We start from the raw sequence: 23,003 nt of genomic DNA, 5'->3' as shown, positions 1-23,003 counted from the left end.
TATTCTGGAATAAATTCCAACCGTTCGGGTTTCTGAATAATAAAACCTTTTTCGAACACCTCTTGAGGATATTATCAAACTGGACTCACCCAGCACACGATTTATTGCAATAACAATACTAGTACCTCTAGACATTAATCACCACTACCCAAGATATCAGGATTCTTAGATTGCGAAAAATCCGCACCATTTGATAAATCAAAGTAGTGCATAATCAATATCGTATGCTCAATGTTATATCAACAATGATTAAGAAATAACAATCACCGAGAACTCGTCTTTCAGTAAATAGCAAGAAAGACTTATCTCAACTGTTAGATCCTTCAGTGCTATACCACACCAGTGTCGTTTATTTCCTAAGGTATGCAAACATGCGAACTGACACTGTAACCTTTCACGATAGGTAGCCAAAGGCTATATAGGTTGTGAAATTCTATTTCTTTTCTACAAAGGACCGACTCCGTCACCTTCTGTGAACGTCGTTCACGACCAGTCAACTATGCAGAAGAATTATACTTATTTGCTTCTTATACATTTAAATGTTAGAGAAACATCTTATAAATTCATAAGCAAACACCACTGCGATAAAATTAATTCTTCTCCCCTTGGGTTAAAAGTGGATTGTTGTGTTTATTGTATACAAGCAATTCTATCCGTGCAACATGCTCGAAATATGCTTTTCAGTATACCAATCCTAACTTAAATTTCACGCTCTACTGTTCTGAGTTTTAGTTTTAATCAAAGCTGTTTTCATTTTCATCATGGTGTTTACTATTTCACGTAGTTAATTTTCATTCCAGTCTGAAATTCACTTGACCCAATAGTTAAAATTTCCTTAATCAAGTTAGTGACTTAAATTCCGTCTAGAGTAAAAATCAGTAGTTAAAAACTCCCAAGTTAAAGCGTGGCAGCAACCAACCCTTTGTTCATTACTCACACACTTGATACCCTAGCTTCTCTATGGGATCGACCCCGAACTTGCCGCTTTATTGTTAAAGTAGTGCAAAATTGGGAGTTTATAAATTACATTGGTGGTGGCATGCGATAGCGAGATGTCACAACCGCCCTTCTAGGGTATAATAAATGATGCGATCGCGACTTAAACGGACTTAAATATAACAAGGAAAATAGGCTAAGGTTTCATCAAGGAGGTTTGACCGACATACTAAATGAACAATTAAGTATAAAACAAGAAGGGGACTCGGGTTTAAATAATGAGTTGGGCCGGCAATTAATACTCAAAGGAAATGATTAAGAGTTTGACATTATCCAACAGAATCACAAGAAAACAATAACCGGACAAATTTAAGTTCGGCCCAACAACTAATAAGTAAAAGAAATATCGCAGCGGAAAACGACCAACAGAAGGAGTGACGTCATGTGTGAAGACACAACGACACCCATAATTCAAAGATAAACATTTAATTCTTCAAGTTACTTGCTCAACACCACCAACCTCTCGCCACCGCTCAACCTGCACGTAAGGAAAACACATGCAGGGCTGAGTACTATAAAGATACTCAGTGGACTTATGCCGAAAACATTTTCATAAAAATTATTATTTATCTATCATGCCATACGTAAGTAACCATCGGGGTTTAGCTTTAGAAAGGCCCGAGGCACTCAAAATCATTTCCCATTGTAAAAAGTCGACTGATCAGTCATTTTCCCATAGACGTTAGCCATATCCGCACATACATGACAAGGAATGCGGCTGGAAACCAGGTCACTAGACCGGCCAACCCGTACGCTGACACACGGTCTACCATTGGTGTACACTAATCCAAGTAGAGTTTGCGGCTCTACGAGGACCCGAATTCGATTTAAATAATAGTGGCAAAAGCCACATCAGATAGGCACGTTAAAACCAAACAAGGCATGATAAACACAATTTCATTCTCATCGGTAAAATACTTAGGACATCGTCCTTATTTAAAAGAAAGCCCACCTCGACTGCTTAGATTTCAAGTATTTCCTTTCCCTTGCTGTCACGCTGAGAGCGCGAGTTATCACCTTTACATTATGTGTATCACAATCAGTCTCAAATACCGACTCAAAACCATGCATGTCCCCAACGTTTCCCTTTTTCCCCATCTTTGAATAACACGTCACGTCATCACATATATAAATCATGTATATCACTTATAACAACATAGTTGTTTTTGTAAAGATAGAAATCTGGCAGCACTGCGCAACCATTTTATAAAAATTATTAAAAACTCACCCGACTTCCGTTGGGGCTAAAATTATACCACAATGCAGTAGACTCATCAAATAACTTCCAGTTAAAAATTCATGTCAAAGTAACCTTTTTAGATCAGTAAAATCGAAAACGTAACCTACTGGTCGAGATAATATTTTCCGGCAGAATTGTGCAGTCAATTTCAAAAATTCACCACAAATTCATCTTTTCTCCAAATGAGATGAAATCACTCAAAACACAGAAGACATCATGAAGTTTACTCAGAAAAAATAATCGAATAAAAAGGAGTTCATTTGGTCGTTCAAAAACGTGTCGGAATGTACTGTCCGAATCCACAGCTTTCAATGCTTAAAATTTCGAATTAGGGTTTTATCCCCATTCATTCAAACACAACCTTTTCATGGTTTTAACACATAAACATGCTTAAAAGAGTCATCACACTCATGTTTTCATATAATCATACATCATTCACCAATGATTCATTAAATTTTCATACAATTTCATTCAAAACGCATACACCCATACAAATACAAATTCCCACCGATTAAATCCTTAGATTTGAAATCCCTACACTCACTATATGCATGAGGGAGTCAAAAGAATGTTTAGATGGAGAGGAATGAAAAATAGAGGTTTGATTGTACCTTTCTTGAACGAAACAATCGGTTGAAACGAATATAACTCTTGATTCTTCAACAAAATCTTGGCGAATCGAAAGGATATTGAGTAGAGTAGAAGAACAAGTGTGGGAGGAGTGGGGAAGAGAGAATGGGCGTGTGAGAGAGAGTGTAAGCGTGTGGGATTGGGTGGCTAGGGTTTAGGTTTTAGTTTAGTCTCTATTTATAGAGTTGAAAATAAAATATCCCATAATTTATTTGAAGATTTGGGAGAATAAATTAAATAAAGATTTGAGGGGATTTGAGGGAGATGATTGGCGTGAATTTGAGGGAGGAAATAAGGAGGAATTTTTGAAAATCTTGGCTATTTAATTAGCCTTTGATTTAATTTGGTATTTTCACAGAGCAGAATAAAATAATACGGAGCAGAAAAATTAATAAAAATCCTCCCACATTATAAGGAAATAGGCGTGTGATTTGGCCCTCCCACAAGGAAAAATTTCCAAATCCTTAATAAAATAAAGTAAGGTAAGATTTGCTAGGATATTCCAATTCATTCATGGAAAGAACTAAATAAGGGATCCAAATAAATAATAAATAATTCCTTCCTCCCACAAAATTTGGAAGATTTCGAAATCTCCCTTAGTACAACAATAGGAGTCGATTTTCTCATGAAGAAATAAGGTAATTAGGCTTTGGATTTAATTGGATAATTATCCCAAGCAAATAATTAAATCCAAGAAAATAATTAAATCCAAGAAAATAAAATTCCTCTCCAACAATTAACAGTGGTTGAAATTTCTCAACAAAAGGACAAGGTAATTATTGATGATCCTATTTAAATCTCACTCCCCAAAAAAAAGAAAAAAAATATAATTTACTGCAATATATATTTCATTCTGCATCAATTAATTAAAGCCACATCATAAATCGACGAATTTGACTCGGTCAAATCAAAATTAGGTCACCAAAGCAAATACATAACAATTCATCATTTAATCGCGGCAATCAAAGATATAAATGAAATCGTTTTAGGGTTCGAAAATTAGGGTTCGAAAAGTGGGGTGTTACATCCTCCCATTCTTAAAAGAAATTTCGTCCCGAAATTTGGTACTCTCGTGGGAAAAGTTCTGGGTATAATTCCATCATCTTATCCTCAAGCTCCCACGTGGCTTCTTCGTGCCCGTGGTTTCTCCACTGTACTTTCACGTAAGGAACTGGTTTATTTCTCACGTTCTGGACCTTTCGATCAAAAATCGTTTGGGGTCTCTCCTCATAGCTCAAGTCCGGGTTCAACGCGACTTCTTGGTAGTGAATCACGTGCTTTGGGTCAAACACGTATTTCCGCAATTGCGACACATGAAAGACGTTGTGCACGTTCCCAAGGCTTGGGGTAGCGCCAAACGGTATGCAACAGGACCCACTCCTTCGAGGATTTCATAAGGCCCAATAAATCACGGTTTCAATTTTCCCTTGACACCAAAGCGCGTTATCCCTTTCGACGAGGATACCTTGAGAAAGACCTTGTCGCCCGCTTGAAATTGTAAGTCGGTTCGTCGTGCATCCGCACGAATTTATCGAACGATTCCAACCATTTCTTCGACTGCATCGAGCCCGAGTACCCTTCTATCACCAACTTCATCCCAGTAGAGTGGTGATCTACACTTTCTCCCGTACAATGCTTCATACGGCGCCATGTTTATCATTGCCTGGAAACTGTTGTTGTAGGCGAATTCAATTAGTGGTAGTGCGGACTCCCAACTTCCTCCTCGATCTAACACCACGGCTCTTAACATATCCTCGAGGGTTTGGATCGTTCTTTCGGATTGCCCATCCGTCTGCGGGTGGAATGCTGTGCTGAAGTTCAGTCTAGTGCCTAGCTCACATTGTAGGCTGATCCAAAATCTTGAAGTGAATTTCGGGTCACTGTCGGACGTGATTGTCACTGAGACTCCATGTAGTCGCACTATTTCCTTTATGTAGATCCGAGCTAGCTTGCTCGATCCATGCGTTACGGGGATCGGTATGAAATGCGAATACTTGGTGAGTCGGTCTATAATTACCCATATGGCAGTATTCCCTATTTTCGTTTTGGGCAATGCTATCACAAAATCCATGGCGATGTGCTCCCATTTCCACTCGGGAATTTCTAGTGGTTGCAACTTCCCGTACGGTGGTTGATGTAGAGCCTTCACCTGTTGGCAGGCTAAGCAGCGCTCCACGAAGGCCGCTATATCCCTCTTCATACTATTCCACCAAAAGGACTTCTTTAAGTCTTGGTACATCTTCGTACTTCCTGGGTGGGCGGTGTAAGAAGTCTCATGTGCTTCGCTCATCACTTCGTTTTTGAGCTCCTCGTTGTTCGGCATGCATAGTCTTCCTTTGAAGGTAAGAGCGTTGTCACCTTCTTCACTAAAGTTTCCAGATTTGCCGGTTCGCACCTCTTCACGTATTTCCTCTAATTTCGCATCCATCTGTTGTGCTTCAACAATTCTCGACCTTAGATCAGGTTCAACAACTAAAGTGGCGATTCGCGCTTCCACCGTTTCAGGTGCTCTCACTACCTCCAAACGCATCTTACTAAACTCGCGGACCAGGCTTTTTTTGTTGGTGAGAAAAGTGGCCAGTTGGGAATGACCCTTCCGGCTCAAGGCATCTGCCACTACATTTGCCTTGCCGGGGTGGTAATTGATGCCACAATCGTAGTCCTTCACCAATTCGAGTCACCTTCGTTGTCACATGTTTAAATCCTTTTGCTCAAAGAAATATTTCAGGTTTTTGTGGTCCGTAAAGATCTCACATCGAACTCCGTAGAGATGATGTCTCAAAATCTTTAGGGCATGCACTACTGCTGCTAGCTCCAAGTCGTGGGTTGGGTAGTTCAACTTGTGAGGTCTCAATTGTCGAGACATTTACGCGATCACTTTGTTGTTCTGCATCAACACACATCCAAGTCCCACCTTCGAAGCGTCCATGTAGACCACATAGCTCATTCCAGGCTCTGGCACAGCTAAGATTGGTGCAGTGGTCAGTTTCTCCTTCAAAAGTTGAAAACTTGTCTCACACTCCGGGGTCCAATTGACTTTTACCCCCTTATTGAGTTGTTGGGTCATTAGCCTCGCTATCTTGGAGAATCCTTCTATAAACCTTCGGTAATATCCTGCCAAACCCAGGAAACTCCGAATCTCGTTTGGTGTCGAAGGTGACTTCCATTGTTGTACCGCCTCAACCTTGGCGGGATCCACTCGGATTCCTTCTGCCAACACAATGTGACCGAGAAAATTGACTTCGTTTAGCCAAAACTCACACTTGCTGAATTTAGCGTATAGCTTCTCGGTCCTCAACGTCTCCAAGGTGATTCGTAGATGTTCCTCGTGCTCTTTCTCATTCTTCGAGTAGACGAGTACGTCATCTATGAAGATCAAGACAAATTTATCCAAGTATGGGTGGAACACTCGATTCATCAAGTCCATGAATACTGCAGGTGCATTAGTCAACCCAAACGGCATCACAACAAACACATAGTGGCCATATCTCGTACGAAAGGCCGTCTTTGGTACATCTTCTCCTCAGACTCTTAACTGATGGTATCCGGACCTTAAGTCCATCTTTGAGAACACACCGGCCCCTCAAAGTTGGTCAAACAGGTCATCTATCCTCGGCAGTGGATACTCATTCTTGAGAATCAATTTGTTCAACTCTCTATAGTCTATACACATTCTCATCGACCCATCCTTTTTCTTGACGAAAAGCATCGGTGTGCCACACGGTGAGACACTAGGCCTAACGAATCCTAGGTCCATGAGCTCTTGAAGTTGTATCTTGAGTTCCTCCCACTCTTTAGGCGCCATTCGATACGGTGCTTTAGACACAGGTGCGGCTCCTGGTTCGAGGTCGATCGTAAACACCCTTGTCGATCTAGCGGCGGTCCAGGTGCGGTCCAGGTAACACTTCGGAAAAACATCTGGAAATCCTCGTACAACAGCGACGTCTTCCACTTTCCTTTCCTCCATCTCCTCTCCGTGTTGAGATCGATACTGACTCGACTGGTACCATTTTCCGTCGTATGGAATCCTAGAATCATCCCACTTCCATTTATCCCAGGAGTGGTGTGATGACGAGATAGTGATTTCCTTAGCTCTCTCCTTAGGCATCGCTGCCTCAATATCCAGTGCTAGAGCCAGTGCTTCCGCGTAGGGAAGTCTCCCACTGCTCGCTAATGACATCTTTATCTCGTGCCTTAGTCCCTCGCGGAACTTATCAGACAACTTCTCGTCTGTATCGACTTGATCAGGTGCATATCGTGTCATGCTGTTGAGTGCACGGTCATACATCCTTGGGTCAGATTGTAAAATTCAGACGCCTTCGCCTTCCGATAGCTCTTCGGCACGTACTTGCTATACACTTTCACCTTGAAGCCTTCCCAAGTCATTCCTTCTGCTTGGTCTCGGGGCATTGTCTTCATCTTGGTGTCCCACCAGAAGTCGGCAGCGTCGGTCAGTTGGTAGTTCACACAACTTAACCATTCTCGATCATTGCATCCTAGGATTGCGAAAATTCACTCCAGTGCGCGTATCCATGATTCGGCCTTGGCCGGTTCTCCCATGAAATTTTCTATTAACTCTCCTCGTTTTGTCTTCCAACTCCCACACAATTTTCTAATATTCATGGTATTATCACACATTTCTTTTCTCAATCGTCTAGTCGTCCCGTGGCTCTTTCTCGTCACCTTTCATATGTTCTCTCTTGTTGACGATATTTATTTTGTGCAATAAACTCTATGATGGGGCTTGTACTCCCTCTACAATTTCCTCGCACGATGGTGACCGTAAATACATCTTCTCATATTCATTATTCGCTTATCGTTCGATCGATCGTTCACTCATATATGTATCTCGTCGGTTATGTCGACGCTTCTGGTTTGTAACGCCCCGTTTTTCTAAACCTAGTTTGTGAACCCTAAAGTACTTCTTTTTATGCCTATTATTTTTGCGAAGTCCGTGAATTAATTGTCGGCAATTAATTGGTGAATTAATTGTTGTTGGATTAGAAGTTGTGAAATAAAATATTATGCGAATTTAAATAATTCCTGTCCGTGAGAAATAATTATTGGACTCAATTCCGTGTTGGATCCGATAAATCAATAAATAATATAAAAGTCCAGTCCGAGATAAATAAATTATGGACTGCACAAATTAAAATAGAATACAATGGACCGTGAATTAACTAATTTAATTAAAGATCCTCCTTGGTATTAATTCGGTTGCTAAATAAAGATCCTGCAGATTTTTCCTCCTCCGTGAAAGATATTCTTCCTCCGTAATCTGCAAATAAAATACCAAATAAATTCAAGTAAATCAGAAATAAGAAAAAAAAAGAAATCGAACCACCCCCCCCCCCTCAACACACGTCTAAACTGCCCCCTCTATCTCATGAATCTCTCCCCAAATCTCTCCAACCTCTTAATCAAACCTTCCACTCCTCTATAACAGTTGCTGCACCATACCATTCGTTCCTCCCATCTCTGCAGCAACACAAGATTTCTCCTCAAATTCCTATTCAAGGTAATCTTGCAAACTCCATCCCTGTACACGTTTTGCTTCTAAATCTACTCGTCGAACTCATGAAATTTTTGAATAGGACCGAACAGAGAATCAAGAACCATCCTTTTCAAAGCATTGCAAATTCTGAAAACTCATCCACGAAGGTAACAAAAGAAAATCTATCATCCTCTTCCAAATTAAACTCTCTGTTGACACATGAAACTCTTTTCTGGCAGAAACGAGGGAAAGGAAGAGAGAAGCCACAACCTCTATCATTTACAGCTTACCCGTCACAAATTGTTGAAGGTATACACCCCCTCCAACAAAATTCGTTTTGAAACTGCTGCATTCTGACATCAAACTCTACCATTTATTAATCTGTAAATCACCTCCTAAACGATTGAATCAACGAAAACTGGATAAAAGATTGAACCTTTAAAGAACTGGAATTCAGATCCGAGAACTTAACTTGTGGGGAGAGTCGGGTTAGTGTCGGAGGCGTCGGGTCTGTTTCGGGGTAAATAGGAGCAACGGGTGGCGGAATCGATCGATGGACGTGTCGCTGACAGTAGTGGCGTCGCCCTTCCGACGGAGGTGCGACGACAGAACGCCGGGAGCGACGACCGCAGTGGCTGGCGAGGGCTGGACGGCGAGGCAGCAGGACCGTCGTGACAGCAGCGGCGGACTCCGGCGACGAGCAGCGACGACGGGCGGCGACGGCATCTCCCTGCTGGACCGGACGACGGCAGCCGCAGCGATAACGGGCAGCAGCGACGTGATTCCGTCGAGCAGCGGTCGGCGACGGTGGAAGGCGACGGCGAATCGGACGACGGCGACGGGGATTTTAGAACTCCCGATTCCGTCGAGAGAAGAAGAAAGAAGAGGGTGAGAGGAGAGAGAGTGTGTGAGATGAGGAAGATGGGTTGTGGGATTTAAATGTTTTGGGCCTTGATTTAACAAAATTGGGCCTTTGCTTTATTTAAGGAATTGGGCTTAATAAAATTGAATGGTAGGATTTGGTTAGTTGGGCTCCAATTAATTTTGTTTGTGGCTTTCATTTTTTTAATTGGAGATATGATGTGGGAAAAATTAAGTTGAGCTTTTAAATAAGTCTTTAGGGCCGATAATTAAATAAATCTTTGGATTGTTAATTAAATTAATTTTGGGGATTAAATAATAAATTCTCAAAATAAATAGACGCACGAATAATTTACCCCAAGTCTTGAAATAAATAGTTTTGCGAGGGAAAATATTCCGTTGATTAATTTATGCGCTTAGGTAATTTTTGAATTGTAATTCGATTTCAAGAGGGAAAATACGAGGAGCCAACGGTGGAAATTGGGAGCGTAAGCGGCCGTCGAACAATCGAAAACCGAGATAAATCGAGATAAAAGACTTGCTTAGGATGCATGCATTTTTTTTTAGTTATTTGTTTGAAACAATGTGTTGATTTATCTATTATATAAATTGTTAAAGGTGAATCATCGCAAGGGAAAGAACGTAATTTCAAATTAAGCACTCGAGGTGGGCTTTCTTTTAAATAAGGACAACGTCCTAAATATTTTTTGTTATCGATGGAAATGAACTGAATTTATCATGCCGTGATTTGATTTTTACGTGCCTATCTGATGTGGCTATGTGCCACTGTTATATAAATCGAATTCGGGTCCACGTGGGGCCGCAAACCCTACCTGGACTAGTGTACACCCATGGTAGATCGTGTGCTAGCTACGGGCTGGCCGGTCTAGTGGCTTGGTCTGTGGCCACATTCCAAGTCATGTATTGGCAGATATGGCGAACGTCTATGGGAAAATGACTGATCAGTCGAATTTTACAATGGGAAAAGATTTTAAGTGCCTCGGGTATTTCTAAAGCTAAACCCCGATGGTTACTTGTGAATGGCATGATAAATTACTTTTATTGCAAATGTTTTCGGCATTAGCCCCTGGGTATTCTTAAAATACTCAGCCCTGCATGTGTTTTCCCTATGTGCAGGTTGAGCGGCGACGAGGATGTGGTGGTGTTGAGCAAATGAAATTTAAAGATAATATTGATGTCTTTGAACCTTGAGTGTCGTTGTGTCGTCACACATGACGTCACTCTTTCTCTTGGTCGTTTCCGCTGTGACGTGTCGTTTAAATTATGATTTATTTGGGCCGACAACTTTAATTGTTAGGGTAATGGATATTCTGAATTTCTCGTTGGATAATATTAAACTCTTGCTTATTTATTTGGATATTAATTGTTGGTCCAACTTGTGTTGAAACCCTAATTCTTCTTGTCTTCTATTTAATTCTTTTAATCACGATCGCCCGTATTTATTAACCCTAAAGGGCGGTCGTGACAGTTTGGTATCAAAGCCTCAGTTCTTTCCGCTCTGGACCCAAGAGTCTTTTGAGTCAAAATCTATCTTTGTATTAATTGACTAAAGTATAAATATTGAATGCTCAACACCACGACTCGTCACGCCCAACCGCGAAGAAAGAGGTAAAGGTATTTTGTTGACTATGGGATTGGACTATTGAATGTCGAAAGTGGCAAAAAGAAAATGATTTTGGAGATTGAAGTCGATACGATGATTTTGAAAATTTTACATACTTAAAAAAAATGTGGAATAGGATTGCTCTTATTTGATTGTGAAGCATAATATGATGAATATTGTCAAGCATGAGAAATTGTATCGTTGTGATGGAAAAAGTATGCGAAGGTTGTCGAACTTTTATGATTGCTTGGCCAATTATTATTTTATCAATATATGGTGGGATTTACATGGTCTTGGGAGATATGAAACGTCGCGTAGAATACATGTTAATTTTGGTTGGCACAAAGATATAGAATATGAGAGGCAATGCCTATGACGATGAATTACTTGCGTGTAACCATATGTACCTATAGAATACATAATAAATAACTTCACGACAAAAATAAACGTAGAGGTACGAATTACGAGGCGAGTAGCCTTTGCGAAACAGAAGTCGATATACTACAATACGATGATATACAAAAGTGCGAACCATTTACCTTGAGAGCATGAGTTTGTTCTTGGAGTGATACAACCATCATACCCCTATCTTATACACATCCATATGAATCTCCTTATTACTCTCAGCATCATTTTGAGCCATATATCTTTCATATTCTTTTCTATCTTTGACTTGATGTTGAGGTTTCCTTCTATGTAGATGGCCGGATCGTACTTTGCCCAAATGCGAAATCGTTATGCCAGGAATAGGAACCTTCCCGTCGAGAGGTACCGAGAGCACGAATGGGATGGAAAGAGCGATCTCATGAGTTACGTAGCTGAATTTTGGGATTTATGGATGGACGCTTATGCGTTCGGGGGAGCCACCCACCATGCTGGGATTACAAAGCTTATTCATACCCTACCGTCCACTTGGAGCCAGTGGGTCGCTCAGGCGGCGGAATCGTTTACGTGGTATAGCCTACCCGAATACGCACCGCGTGGGGACTTGCCTGGTCTTCTGGAAATACTGTTCCCGGCCTTAATAAGGGCAGCTGACGGACCACCACGTTCTCCACCACCACAGATTTATTCGCCGGAGCAAGCACACGCAAGGAAGTTTCGATCTGATAGTGAGCCGCATGTCTCGCGCGTGCCAAAAAGGACAAGGCTCGGGATGCGTACCTCGGCCCCTTCAAGAATAGAAAGGGAGGTCGAGGAACTAATCGCGACGATCCCTTCACCAGTACGCGTTGAAGAAGAGGACGAGGAAGAAGAGGAGGAACGCCTTAGGAAGAGGAAAATCCGGATATGGAGATTAGTGGTGGAACTGAAGAGGAGAATGAGGAGGGAGAGATTTAGGAACAATAGTCATGTGATAGATTGTTTTGTTTCACTCATGTTTTGATATCATATTGTTTTGCTAGACTATTATTCATTTTATTTCCACGTTTTTGGCTCTTCATTCTTTAGTTATGATTGATACTAAGACCTCTTGGAGGCAACGTTTTATTATGGAAATTTCTACTTTTGCTACCCTGTTGGGCCATTATCTTTTGATAACCTATTGTGCAATTGTTCTTGATATCCTACTATGTAATCGTCCTTGTTGTTCTGCGGTGCAAACGTCCTTTGTTATCCCATTGTGCAAACATCTTTTGTTAATCCCTGAAACAATTGTTCTCTTTATTCTATCGTGAAAACGTTTCTTTTGTTGTTCCGTTGTGCGAATATCTTTTGCTAATTCATGATGCAATTGTTCCTCTTTAATCTATCGTACAAATGTCTTTCGCAATCCTGTTGTGCGAACATCTTTGTTAGCCATGATGCAATTGTTTCTCTTTAGTCTATCGTACAAATGTCTTTCGCAATTCTATTGTGCGAACATCTTTGCTAGTCATGATGCAAATTGTTTCTCGTTATTCTATTGTGCAAATGTCTTTTGCTATCCTGTTGTGCGGATATTTGCCACGTCATGATCCAATGGTCCTATTCTGTCCATGACACAACTATCTTTTGTCTTGTTGTACAATTGTCCCTTGACCCCTACTTGCGAAATATTACATGATCTTCCCAACTATGCAACATGACTATTGATAGATTTGAGTAAAGTGTGATAATAACCCGTTTGTTTGGTAATGAATCAGAATGCCGCCAAGACGCAATATAAGGAATGCGAACCGGGCGCCTACACCTCAGGCGACGGAAGTCGAGAGTGTGGCACAACCAACCCCGCAACCTCCACCACCACCACCTCCACCTCAAGTGGACCGAGAAATTGTGAAGTTGTTCTTGAAACAGAAACCACCTGTCTTCGATGGAATGGGAGAGCCGGAAAAGGCTGAGAGTTGGATACGCGCATTGGAGCGCATTTTTACAATTCTGATGTGCAACGATGCCGAGCGAATGGCTTGTGTGACCTATCAGTTGACTGGGTCAGCTGACTTCTGGTGGGATACCAAGATGAAGACCACGCCACGAGATCAAGTGGATGGAATGACCTGGGAGAATTTCAAGGAGGCAATATATAACAAGTACGTGCCAAAGAGCTATCGAAAGGCGAAGGCGGCTGAGTTTTACAACTTAACTCAAGGGCGCATGTCAGTGACTGAGTACGATCGAACACTCTGCGATATGACCCAGTATGCGCCGGATCAGGTTGACACAGACGAGAAACTGGCCGAGAAGTTTCGTGAGGGGTTGAGACATGAGATAAGAATGGCATTAGCTAGCCGTGGGAGACTTACATATGCAGAAGCACTGACCCTTGCACTAGACGTTGAGGCAGCTATGCCCAAGGAGAGAATGACGGAGAATACTACGCTGGCTTTACCTCCACCACATCATTCCCGGGAGAAGAGAAAGTGGGATGGGAACAGGACCCACTATGAAAGCAAGAGGTACCAGCCGACTCAAAGCCGACCGCAGTATGGAGGTAAACAGAATTTCTCTGGCCAGAGGAGCGACTTCCGACCTAGACCACCGCAATGTAATGTGTGCTCCAAGTACCATCACGGAGAGTGCAGAATGCTGAATACCACCAAGTGTTTCAACTGTGGTGGAAATGGCCACTTTTCTAGAGAGTGTCCGAGCAAGAACGTGGGCATGAGTTCAAGGCAGAGCAATCAGGGATTTCGTCCGCAGTCCAGGGCACCACCAGCACCACCGAGGATGAATCGAGATCAACCTCCGCGACAACAACAACCTCACCGTCCAAGACTTCCCTCCCAGGCCAGAGCGTATGCGCTGAGTTATAAACAACCCAAGAATGAACAAGGGAGTCATGAGAACGGGAATTTGGCAGATATGGGCAAACTCCTCGGTACACCTATTGTTGTGTTATTTGATACGGGTGCATCGCATTCTTTCATATCAGAACTATGTGTGGACACATTAAGTTTGCCAGTTGCTAAATCTGAACATAAGATGATGGTGACCTCACCAGTGGGAGGGGTAATAGAGATTTCTCGAACATGCTCGAACATAGAAATTTCCATGGGAGAACTTAGGCTAGTCGCGCACAACTTACAAGTTATGGTCATGAAAGATATCGATGTAATCTTAGGAATGGATTGGTTGGCTGCGAATTTTGCTACCATCCGATGTAAGGAGAGACAAATAACATTACAAGCCCCTGGAAAGGAACCAATCGTGTACCATGGGATCACGATGAACAGAAGCACATCTATCATCTCCGCACTTCAAGCCACAAAGATGATGAGGAAAGGGCGTTCTGCCTATCTAGTCTATCTACAAGGAGATGAGAAGGAGGAAAGGAAAGTGGAGGATGTTGCTGTGGTACGAGAATTTCCCGACGTCTTTCCTGAAGCGTTGCCTGGCCCACCACCAGATCGACAATTGGAGTTCACAATTGACCTAGAGCCAGGGTCGGCACCAGTATCCAAGGCCCCATATCGAATGGCGCCAAAGGAGTTGGAAGAACTCAAGATACAACTACAAGAACTCATGGACTTGGGTTTTATTAGACCCAGTGTTTCACCGTGGGGCGCGCCTGTGCTTTTTGTGAAGAAGAAGGATGGATCAATAAGAATGTGCATCGATTATAGAGAATTGAACAAGATGACTCTCAAGAACAAATATCCAGTGCCGAGAATAGATGACTTATTCGATCAACTTCGGGGAGCTGGTGTGTTCTCAAAGATGGACTTGAGGTCCGGATACCATCAATTGAGGGTCCGAAGAGAGGACATACCGAAGACTGCTTTTCGCACAAGATATGGTCACTATGAGTTCGTGGTAATGCCGTTTGGACTGACGAATGCACCTGCCGTATTCATGGATCTGATGAACCGAGTATTCCACCCCTACTTGGATAAATTCGTTTTGGTATTCATAGATGATGTACTCATCTACTCGAGGAATGAGAAGGAACACGAGGAGCACCTGCGAATCGCTTTGGAGACGTTGAGAAGTGAGAAGTTGTATGCTAAATTCAGCAAGTGCGAGTTTTGGCTCAAGGAAGTGAACTTCCTTGGTCACATTGTGTCAGCAGAGGGAATCCGAGTGGACCCCGCCAAGGTTGAAGCGGTACAACAATGGAAAGCACCCTCGACACCAAACGAGATTTGGAGTTTCCTAGGCATGGCAGGATACTACCGAAGGTTTATAGAGGGATTCTCGAAGATAGCGAGACCCATGACCCAACAACTCAAGAAGGGGGTAAAGGTCAATTGGACCCCAGAGTGTGAGGCAAGTTTCCAACTGTTGAAGGAAAAGCTAACTAGTGCACCGATTCTAGCGGTGCCAGAGCCTGGAGTGAACTACGTAGTATACACTGATGCATCGAAGGTGGGACTTGGATGTGTATTGATGCAAAACAACAAGGTGATTGCTTACGCGTCACGACAATTGAGGCCACACGAGTTGAACTATCCAACCCACGACTTGGAGCTAGCAGCGGTAGTACACGCTTTAAAGATTTGGAGACATCATCTCTACGGAGTCCGATGTGAGATCTTCACGGATCACAAAAGCTTGAAGTACTTCTTCGAGCAGAAAGATTTGAACATGCGGCAACGAAGATGGCTCGAGTTGGTGAAAGACTACGATTGTGGCATCAATTATCACCCCGGCAAAGCGAATGTAGTAGCAGATGCATTGAGCCGGAAGGACCATTCCCAGCTGGCTACTTTTATCACCAAAGAAGAGAGCTTGATTCGCGAATTCAGCAAGATGCGTTTGGAAGTGGTGAGGGCGCCTGAAACAGTGAAAGCACGAATCGCCACTCTAGCTGTTGAACCTGATCTAAGGTCGAGGATTATTGAAGCACAACGGATGGATGCGAAATTGGAGGAAATTCGTATTGAAGTGAGAACTGGCGAGTCTGGGAACTTTAGTGAAGAAGGTGACAATGCCCTTACTTTCGAAGGAAGATTATGCATGCCGGATAACGAGGGGCTCAAAAACGAGGTTATGAGTGAAGCGCATGAAACTCCTTACACTGCCCACCCAGGAAGTACGAAAATGTATCAAGATCTGAAGAAGTCCTTTTGGTGGAATGGTATGAAGAGGGACATAGCGTCATTCGTCGAGAGATGTTTAGTCTGTCAGCAAGTGAAGATTTTACATCAACGACCGTATGGGAAGTTGCAGCCACTAGAGATCCCCGAGTGGAAATGGGAGCACATCGCCATGGATTTCGTGACAAGTTTGCCAAGGACTCTAAGGGGGAACACCGCCATTTGGGTAATTACAGATCGACTTACCAAGAGTGCGCATTTCATACCAATTCTTACAAGCTATGGGTCCAATAAACTGGCTCAAATTTACATAAGGGAGATAGTTCGATTGCATGGAGTCCCAGTGACTATCACGTCCGACCGTGACCCGAAATTCACCTCAAGATTTTGGATAAGCCTACAGAAGGAGCTTGGAACCAAATTGAACTTCAGCACAGCGTTTCACCCTCAAACCGATGGACAGTCCGAAAGAACGATCCAAACTCTCGAAGATATGCTGAGAGCCGTGGTACTCGACCGAGGAGGAAGTTGGGAGGCAGCACTACCATTGATCGAGTTCGCCTACAACAATAGCTTCCAGGCAACGATAAACATGGCGCCGTATGAGGCATTATATGGAAGAAAGTGTAGATCACCGCTCTACTGGGATGAAGTTGGCGAAAGAAGAATACTTGGACCTGATGCAGTTGAAGAGATGGTGGGAATCGTGCGGCAAATTCGGGAAAGGATAAAAGAAGCTCAAGACAGACAAAAATCATACGCGGATGTCCGACGCACTGATTTACAATTCCAAGCTGGCGACAAAGTTTTCCTGAAAGTATCCCCATCAAAAGGGATAACACGATTCGGCGTCAAGGGCAAACTGAAGCCGCGATTTATTGGGCCTTATGAAATTTTTGAAGGAGTGGGCCCCGTTGCATACCGATTGGCGCTACCACCAAACCTTGGAAATGTTCACAACGTTTTTCATGTGTCACAGTTACGAAAATACGTGTTCGACCCGAAGCACGTGATCCGTTTTGAGGAAGTCGCGTTGAATCCGTACTTAAGTTACGAAGAGAGACCCCAATCTATTTTGGACCGAAAGATCCAAATTGTGAGAAATAAAAATGTCGCTTGTGTGAAAGTACTATGGGAAAATCATGGGCATGAAGAAGCCACGTGGGAGAATGAGGATAAAATGATGGAGTTATATCCAGAACTCTTTACTTGAGGGTAACAAATTTCGGGACGAAATTTCTGCTAAGGTTGGTAGGATGTAACGCCCCGTTTTTCTAAACCTAGTTTGTGAACCCTAAAGTACTTCTTTTTATGCTATTATTTTTGCAAAGTCCGTGAATTAATTGTCGGCAATTAATTGGTGAATTAATTGTTGTTGGATTAGAAGTTGTGAAATAAAATATTATGCGAATTTAAATAATTCTTGTCCGTGAGAAATAATTATTGGACTCAATTCCGTGTTGGATCCGATAAATCAATAAATAATATAAAAGTCCAGTCCGAGATAAATAAATTATGGACTGCACAAATTAAAATAGAATACAATGGACCGTGAATTAACTAATTTAATTAAAGATCCTCCTTGATATTAATTCGGTTGCTAAATAAAGATCCTGCAGATTTTTCCTGCTCCGTGAAAGATATTCTTCCTCCGTAATCTGCAAATAAAATACCAAATAAATTCAAGTAAATCGAACCACCCCCCCTCAACACACGTCTAAACTGCCCCCTCTATCTCATGAATCTCTCCCCAAATCTCTCCAACCTCTTAATCAAACCTTCCACTCCTCTATAACAGTTGCTGCACCATACCATTCGTTCCTCCCATCTCTGCAGCAACACAAGATTTCTCCTCAAATTCCTATTCAAGGTAATCTTGCAAACTCCATCCCTGTACACGTTTTGCTTCTAAATCTACTCGTCGAACTCATGAAATTTTTGAATAGGACCGAACAGAGAATCAAGAACCATCCTTTTCAAAGCATTGCAAATTCTGAAAACTCATCCACGAAGGTAACAAAAGAAAATCTATCATCCTCTTCCAAATTAAACTCTCTGTTGACACATGAAACTCTTTTCTGGCAGAAACGAGGGAAAGGAAGAGAGAAGCCACAACCTCTATCATTTACAGCTTACCCGTCACAAATTGTTGAAGGTATACACCCCTCCAACCAAATTCGTTTTGAAACTGCTGCATTCTGACATCAAACTCTACCATTTATTAATCTGTAAATCACCTCCTAAACGATTGAATCAACGAAAACTGGATAAAAGATTGAACCTTTAAAGAACTGGAATTCAGATCCGAGAACTTAACTTGTGGGGAGAGTCGGGTTAGTGTCGGAGGCGTCGGGTCTGTTTCGGGGTAAATAGGAGCAACGGGTGGCGGAATCGATCGATGGACGTGTCGCTGACAGTAGTGGCGTCGCCCTTCCGACGGAGGTGCGACGACAGAACGCCGGGAGCGACGACCGCAGTGGCTGGCGAGGGCTGGACGGCGAGGCAGCAGGACCGTCGTGACAGCAGCGGCGGACTCCGGCGACGAGCAGCGACGGCTGGAGCAGCGACGACGGGCGGCGACGGCATCTCCCTGCTGGACCGGACGACGGCAGCCGCAGCGATAACGGGCAGCAGCGACGTGATTCCGTCGAGCAGCGGTCGGCGACGGTGGAAGGCGACGGCGAATCGGACGACGGCGACGGGGATTTTAGAACTCCCGATTCCGTCGAGAGAAGAAGAAAGAAGAGGGTGAGAGGAGAGAGAGTGTGTGAGATGAGGAAGATGGGTTGTGGGATTTAAATGTTTTGGGCCTTGATTTAACAAAATTGGGCCTTTGCTTTATTTAAGGAATTGGGCTTAATAAAATTGAATGGTAGGATTTGGTTAGTTGGGCTCCAATTAATTTTGTTTGTGGCTTTCATTTTTTTAATTGGAGATATGATGTGGGAAAAATTAAGTTGAGCTTTTAAATAAGTCTTTAGGGCCGATAATTAAATAAATCTTTGGATTGTTAATTAAATTAATTTTGGGGATTAAATAATAAATTCTCAAAATAAATAGACGCACGAATAATTTACCCCAAGTCTTGAAATAAATAGTTTTGCGAGGGAAAATATTCCGTTGATTAATTTATGCGCTTAGGTAATTTTTGAATTGTAATTCGATTTCAAGAGGGAAAATACGAGGAGCCAACGGTGGAAATTGGGAGCGTAAGCGGCCGTCGAACAATCGAAAACCGAGATAAATCGAGATAAAAGACTTGCTTAGGATGCATGCATTTTTTTTTTAGTTATTTGTTTGAAACAATGTGTTGATTTATCTATTATATAAATTGTTAAAGGTGAATCATCGCAAGGGAATCGTGATCGCAAGGGAAAGAACGTAATTTCAAATTAAGCACTCGAGGTGGGCTTTCTTTTAAATAAGGACAACGTCCTAAATATTTTTTGTTATCGATGGAAATGAACTGAATTTATCATGCCGTGATTTGATTTTTACGTGCCTATCTGATGTGGCTATGTGCCACTGTTATATAAATCGAATTCGGGTCCACGTGGGGCCGCAAACCCTACCTGGACTAGTGTACACCCATGGTAGATCGTGTGCTAGCTACGGGCTGGCCGGTCTAGTGGCTTGGTCTGTGGCCACATTCCAAGTCATGTATTGGCAGATATGGCGAACGTCTATGGGAAAATGACTGATCAGTCGAATTTTACAATGGGAAAAGATTTTAAGTGCCTCGGGTATTTCTAAAGCTAAACCCCGATGGTTACTTGTGAATGGCATGATAAATTACTTTTATTGCAAATGTTTTCGGCATTAGCCCCTGGGTATTCTTAAAATACTCAGCCCTGCATGTGTTTTCCCTATGTGCAGGTTGAGCGGCGACGAGGATGTGGTGGTGTTGAGCAAATGAAATTTAAAGATAATATTGATGTCTTTGAACCTTGAGTGTCGTTGTGTCGTCACACATGACGTCACTCTTTCTCTTGGTCGTTTCCGCTGTGACGTGTCGTTTAAATTATGATTTATTTGGGCCGACAACTTTAATTGTTAGGGTAATGGATATTCTGAATTTCTCGTTGGATAATATTAAACTCTTGCTTATTTATTTGGATATTAATTGTTGGTCCAACTTGTGTTGAAACCCTAATTCTTCTTGTCTTCTATTTAATTCTTTTAATCACGATCGCCCGTATTTATTAACCCTAAAGGGCGGTCGTGACATGGTTGGTGTGTCATTTTTGAGCATGTCTGACTATAGAAACTTATTCCTTGTGTATATCCGAGTCAACTACTGCATTTCCCTACCGTCTAGTATCAAGGATTCGAAATTTGACCCAACAGTCTTACTTGGATATGAACAGATTTCAAATTGTTGCAACATTGCTAAGGATGTCTTTAGTCGGGAAGGCTCCAAAATTAACCAAGAAACAAGAACAACAATGCAATGATTGAGTTTAATTGGACTCAACCCGTCCATTCTGAGAATTAAATGGTTTAGAGGTATCAAATAAAACCCATAGAGCTTTGAGAATTTACTTCTGATGAGAGCTTTGAAGAACATGAGATAGGTCATGGAAACAGGATGAAACTGCAAAAATTCTCAAATTCCATAGCCGACTGCTAGATCACAATTTGCAAAATTTCGGACAGCAATGAAGGATATCGTTCAAACATGTCAAGGCCTAAAATAATCAGTCGCTGCAGGATTTAGAAACATGGACAAATGTCATGAAGTAGTACAAATGATGGTTTAACAACATCATGTTATTGGAAAAGATGAAATCACATCAATAGGTTCACGGGTTTGTTAAAGACAACTCAAAGTGAATGGAACTTTTCAGAAATTTAACACGATCAACCCGTTAAGGAAGAAGAGAACAGGATAGCCTTAACTTGGTGTTGCAGAAAGAAAAATCATTGAGTATGAAACTATATATGTAGTGAAACCGAGCTAAAAAGAATTTCACTTCTACAAGAAAGAACTTGTCACATACATGGTTACAAAATAAAGAGGTGAACCAGTAGTCCAAGAATAATATTCCATTCTTTGAAGAAAACATGTCTGGAGGTGTGATCATACTGAAGATCATAAGCAAACAACCTTAGGAATGAAGTTCAATGACGGAAGTTCATAAGGTCAAAATATTGTACTTATGAATGATGAATCAAGGGAGACTACTCAATCAAGCTATCCAACGTTACAAAGGCAAACACAAACTTTCGAGACAAGTGAGTCATGACTCGATATAGGGAAAAAAAATAATGGACATTACTTGTAAATTGGGAGTCAACCAAGGTGTTTAAATAGGCAAGGTCTCATGTTTATTCAAAACGTCTCGAAAGGAACTTAGAATCCAAGTAAGTACTGTTGAAAATAAAACGTTCATTCTAGCAACGAGGGTCGCACTCCCTCGCACATTTTCGCGAGCCTGAACATGGTAACATCGTTCTATGAAATCATGGATTCCGAGTTGAGATTCATCATATCGTCGAAATTAATAACTATTTTTGATGGTCGCATCTTCAGAGTCTTCTTGCCATGCCACGTAGTTTTCGAAATGCATTGCCATTGCACACGTGGTCTTAAAGTGTCGTAAACGTCGTCGTACTTGTGTCGCATCGCCACTTTGGCATGGTATGCAAGACTGCATAGTATTATTAAATCTTAGGTATGATCTCGCCATTGTGAGGATATACCAAAGTTCGAAATATATATTTTCGTTGGTTTTATCACTCAGGAAAGTGATATTGCAGTTGTCAACTTACAACTAAGTTCTAGCACGTTCAGTCTGGCCTGCCTCTTAGGCACTCTATAATTTCAAGCATAGCTTGAAGTCTCGTACTTCAACGTATATTTGATCAATACCTAACTCAAGCTTCATATGACTCCTACGTTCGCAACAAAGTTCAAAAGTACCACATTTCACTTTAATAGTGGTCATGAATTTTCACCACATATACGTCATCCATATATTGCACAATCAACACATTTATTCGTATAAGTCATTTGGTGTTCCATAGAATAACAAACATCGTACATTAATATATGTGAATAGCAACACTCAGTCAATCAATCATCCATGGAATCGCATTTCATAAATCTTCATGCTCATCTGTATCACAAACACAACTCGCAACTACACGCGTATCACTCACAATTTCATGGTCATGAAATTTCAACTGCCTAGGCATAAAATTTTGTCGTTCATGGAAGCAACATGTATTTTCTTCAAGTAAATTTTGCAGTTTCGTGGACGTAATAGCAAATCTCAACATCAACCAATACAAGTTCACAATCATACTTCAATATCCAGCACATTCAATGCCATCATGCCTCACTGTTAAACAAAAGCAATTGTATAATCTCATAGTGTCTCCCGGTTCATATCTTCACAACATTTTCCAAAAGCCATAGTATTTACTTATTTCCCACAGGTGTTGTTTCATAGTATAATCAAGTAATCACACTCATACTTCACGTTTCACAATTCATGTAATATCAATCATTTAGAATTTCATCTATCCAAACTCATAGAAGTCCAATCACATATTGGCCGATTTTCCCAATCGGGGTGTGCACAACAATATTCATCATTTTTGGCATAGTCGTATTAAGCAATTTCATATCCATGTATTTTCATCATCCCACACTTCCAAGCAAATTTTCAAAGACGTCATATTAGCTTCGATTCC

The 23,003-nt window shown here is 41.8% G+C and overlaps 2 protein-coding genes across 2 annotated transcripts; both read left to right on the top strand.

Annotated features, from left to right (window-relative positions):
* The first annotated feature begins 7,708 nt into the window (after positions 1-7,708).
* Positions 7,709-10,392, top strand: LOC121800864. Its single transcript, XM_042200355.1, has 4 exons — positions 7,709-7,739; positions 8,199-8,527; positions 8,600-8,669; positions 10,359-10,392. Exons 1-4 carry the CDS (start codon positions 7,709-7,711, stop codon positions 10,361-10,363), a joined length of 435 nt encoding a protein of 144 aa, XP_042056289.1. The 3' UTR covers positions 10,364-10,392.
* Positions 10,393-17,848: 7,456 nt separating this feature from the next.
* On the top strand, positions 17,849-20,214 carry LOC121800863. Its single transcript, XM_042200354.1, has 4 exons — positions 17,849-17,855; positions 17,992-18,317; positions 18,390-18,459; positions 20,181-20,214. The coding sequence occupies exons 1-4, from the start codon at positions 17,849-17,851 to the stop codon at positions 20,183-20,185; spliced, it is 408 nt and encodes a 135-aa protein (XP_042056288.1). The 3' UTR covers positions 20,186-20,214.
* Positions 20,215-23,003: the final 2,789 nt, after the last annotated feature.

This window comes from Salvia splendens, chromosome 4, assembly GCF_004379255.2.
Source record: "Salvia splendens isolate huo1 chromosome 4, SspV2, whole genome shotgun sequence".
Lineage (NCBI taxonomy): Eukaryota > Viridiplantae > Streptophyta > Magnoliopsida > Lamiales > Lamiaceae > Salvia > Salvia splendens.
Note: the sequence above shows the minus strand (reverse complement) of the source record. Positions and strands in the feature narration are given on the sequence as shown.

Coding starts and splice junctions, on each gene's coding strand:
- LOC121800864 (XM_042200355.1), top strand. CDS start 7,709: ATGTATCTCGTCGGTTATGTCGACGCTTCTG. Junction 7,740..8,198: donor CGGTTATGTCGACGCTTCTG/GTTTGTAACGCC, acceptor AGAAAAAAAAAG/AAATCGAACCACCCCCCCCC. Junction 8,528..8,599: donor CTGAAAACTCATCCACGAAG/GTAACAAAAGAA, acceptor CTTTTCTGGCAG/AAACGAGGGAAAGGAAGAGA.
- LOC121800863 (XM_042200354.1), top strand. Junction 18,318..18,389: donor CTGAAAACTCATCCACGAAG/GTAACAAAAGAA, acceptor CTTTTCTGGCAG/AAACGAGGGAAAGGAAGAGA.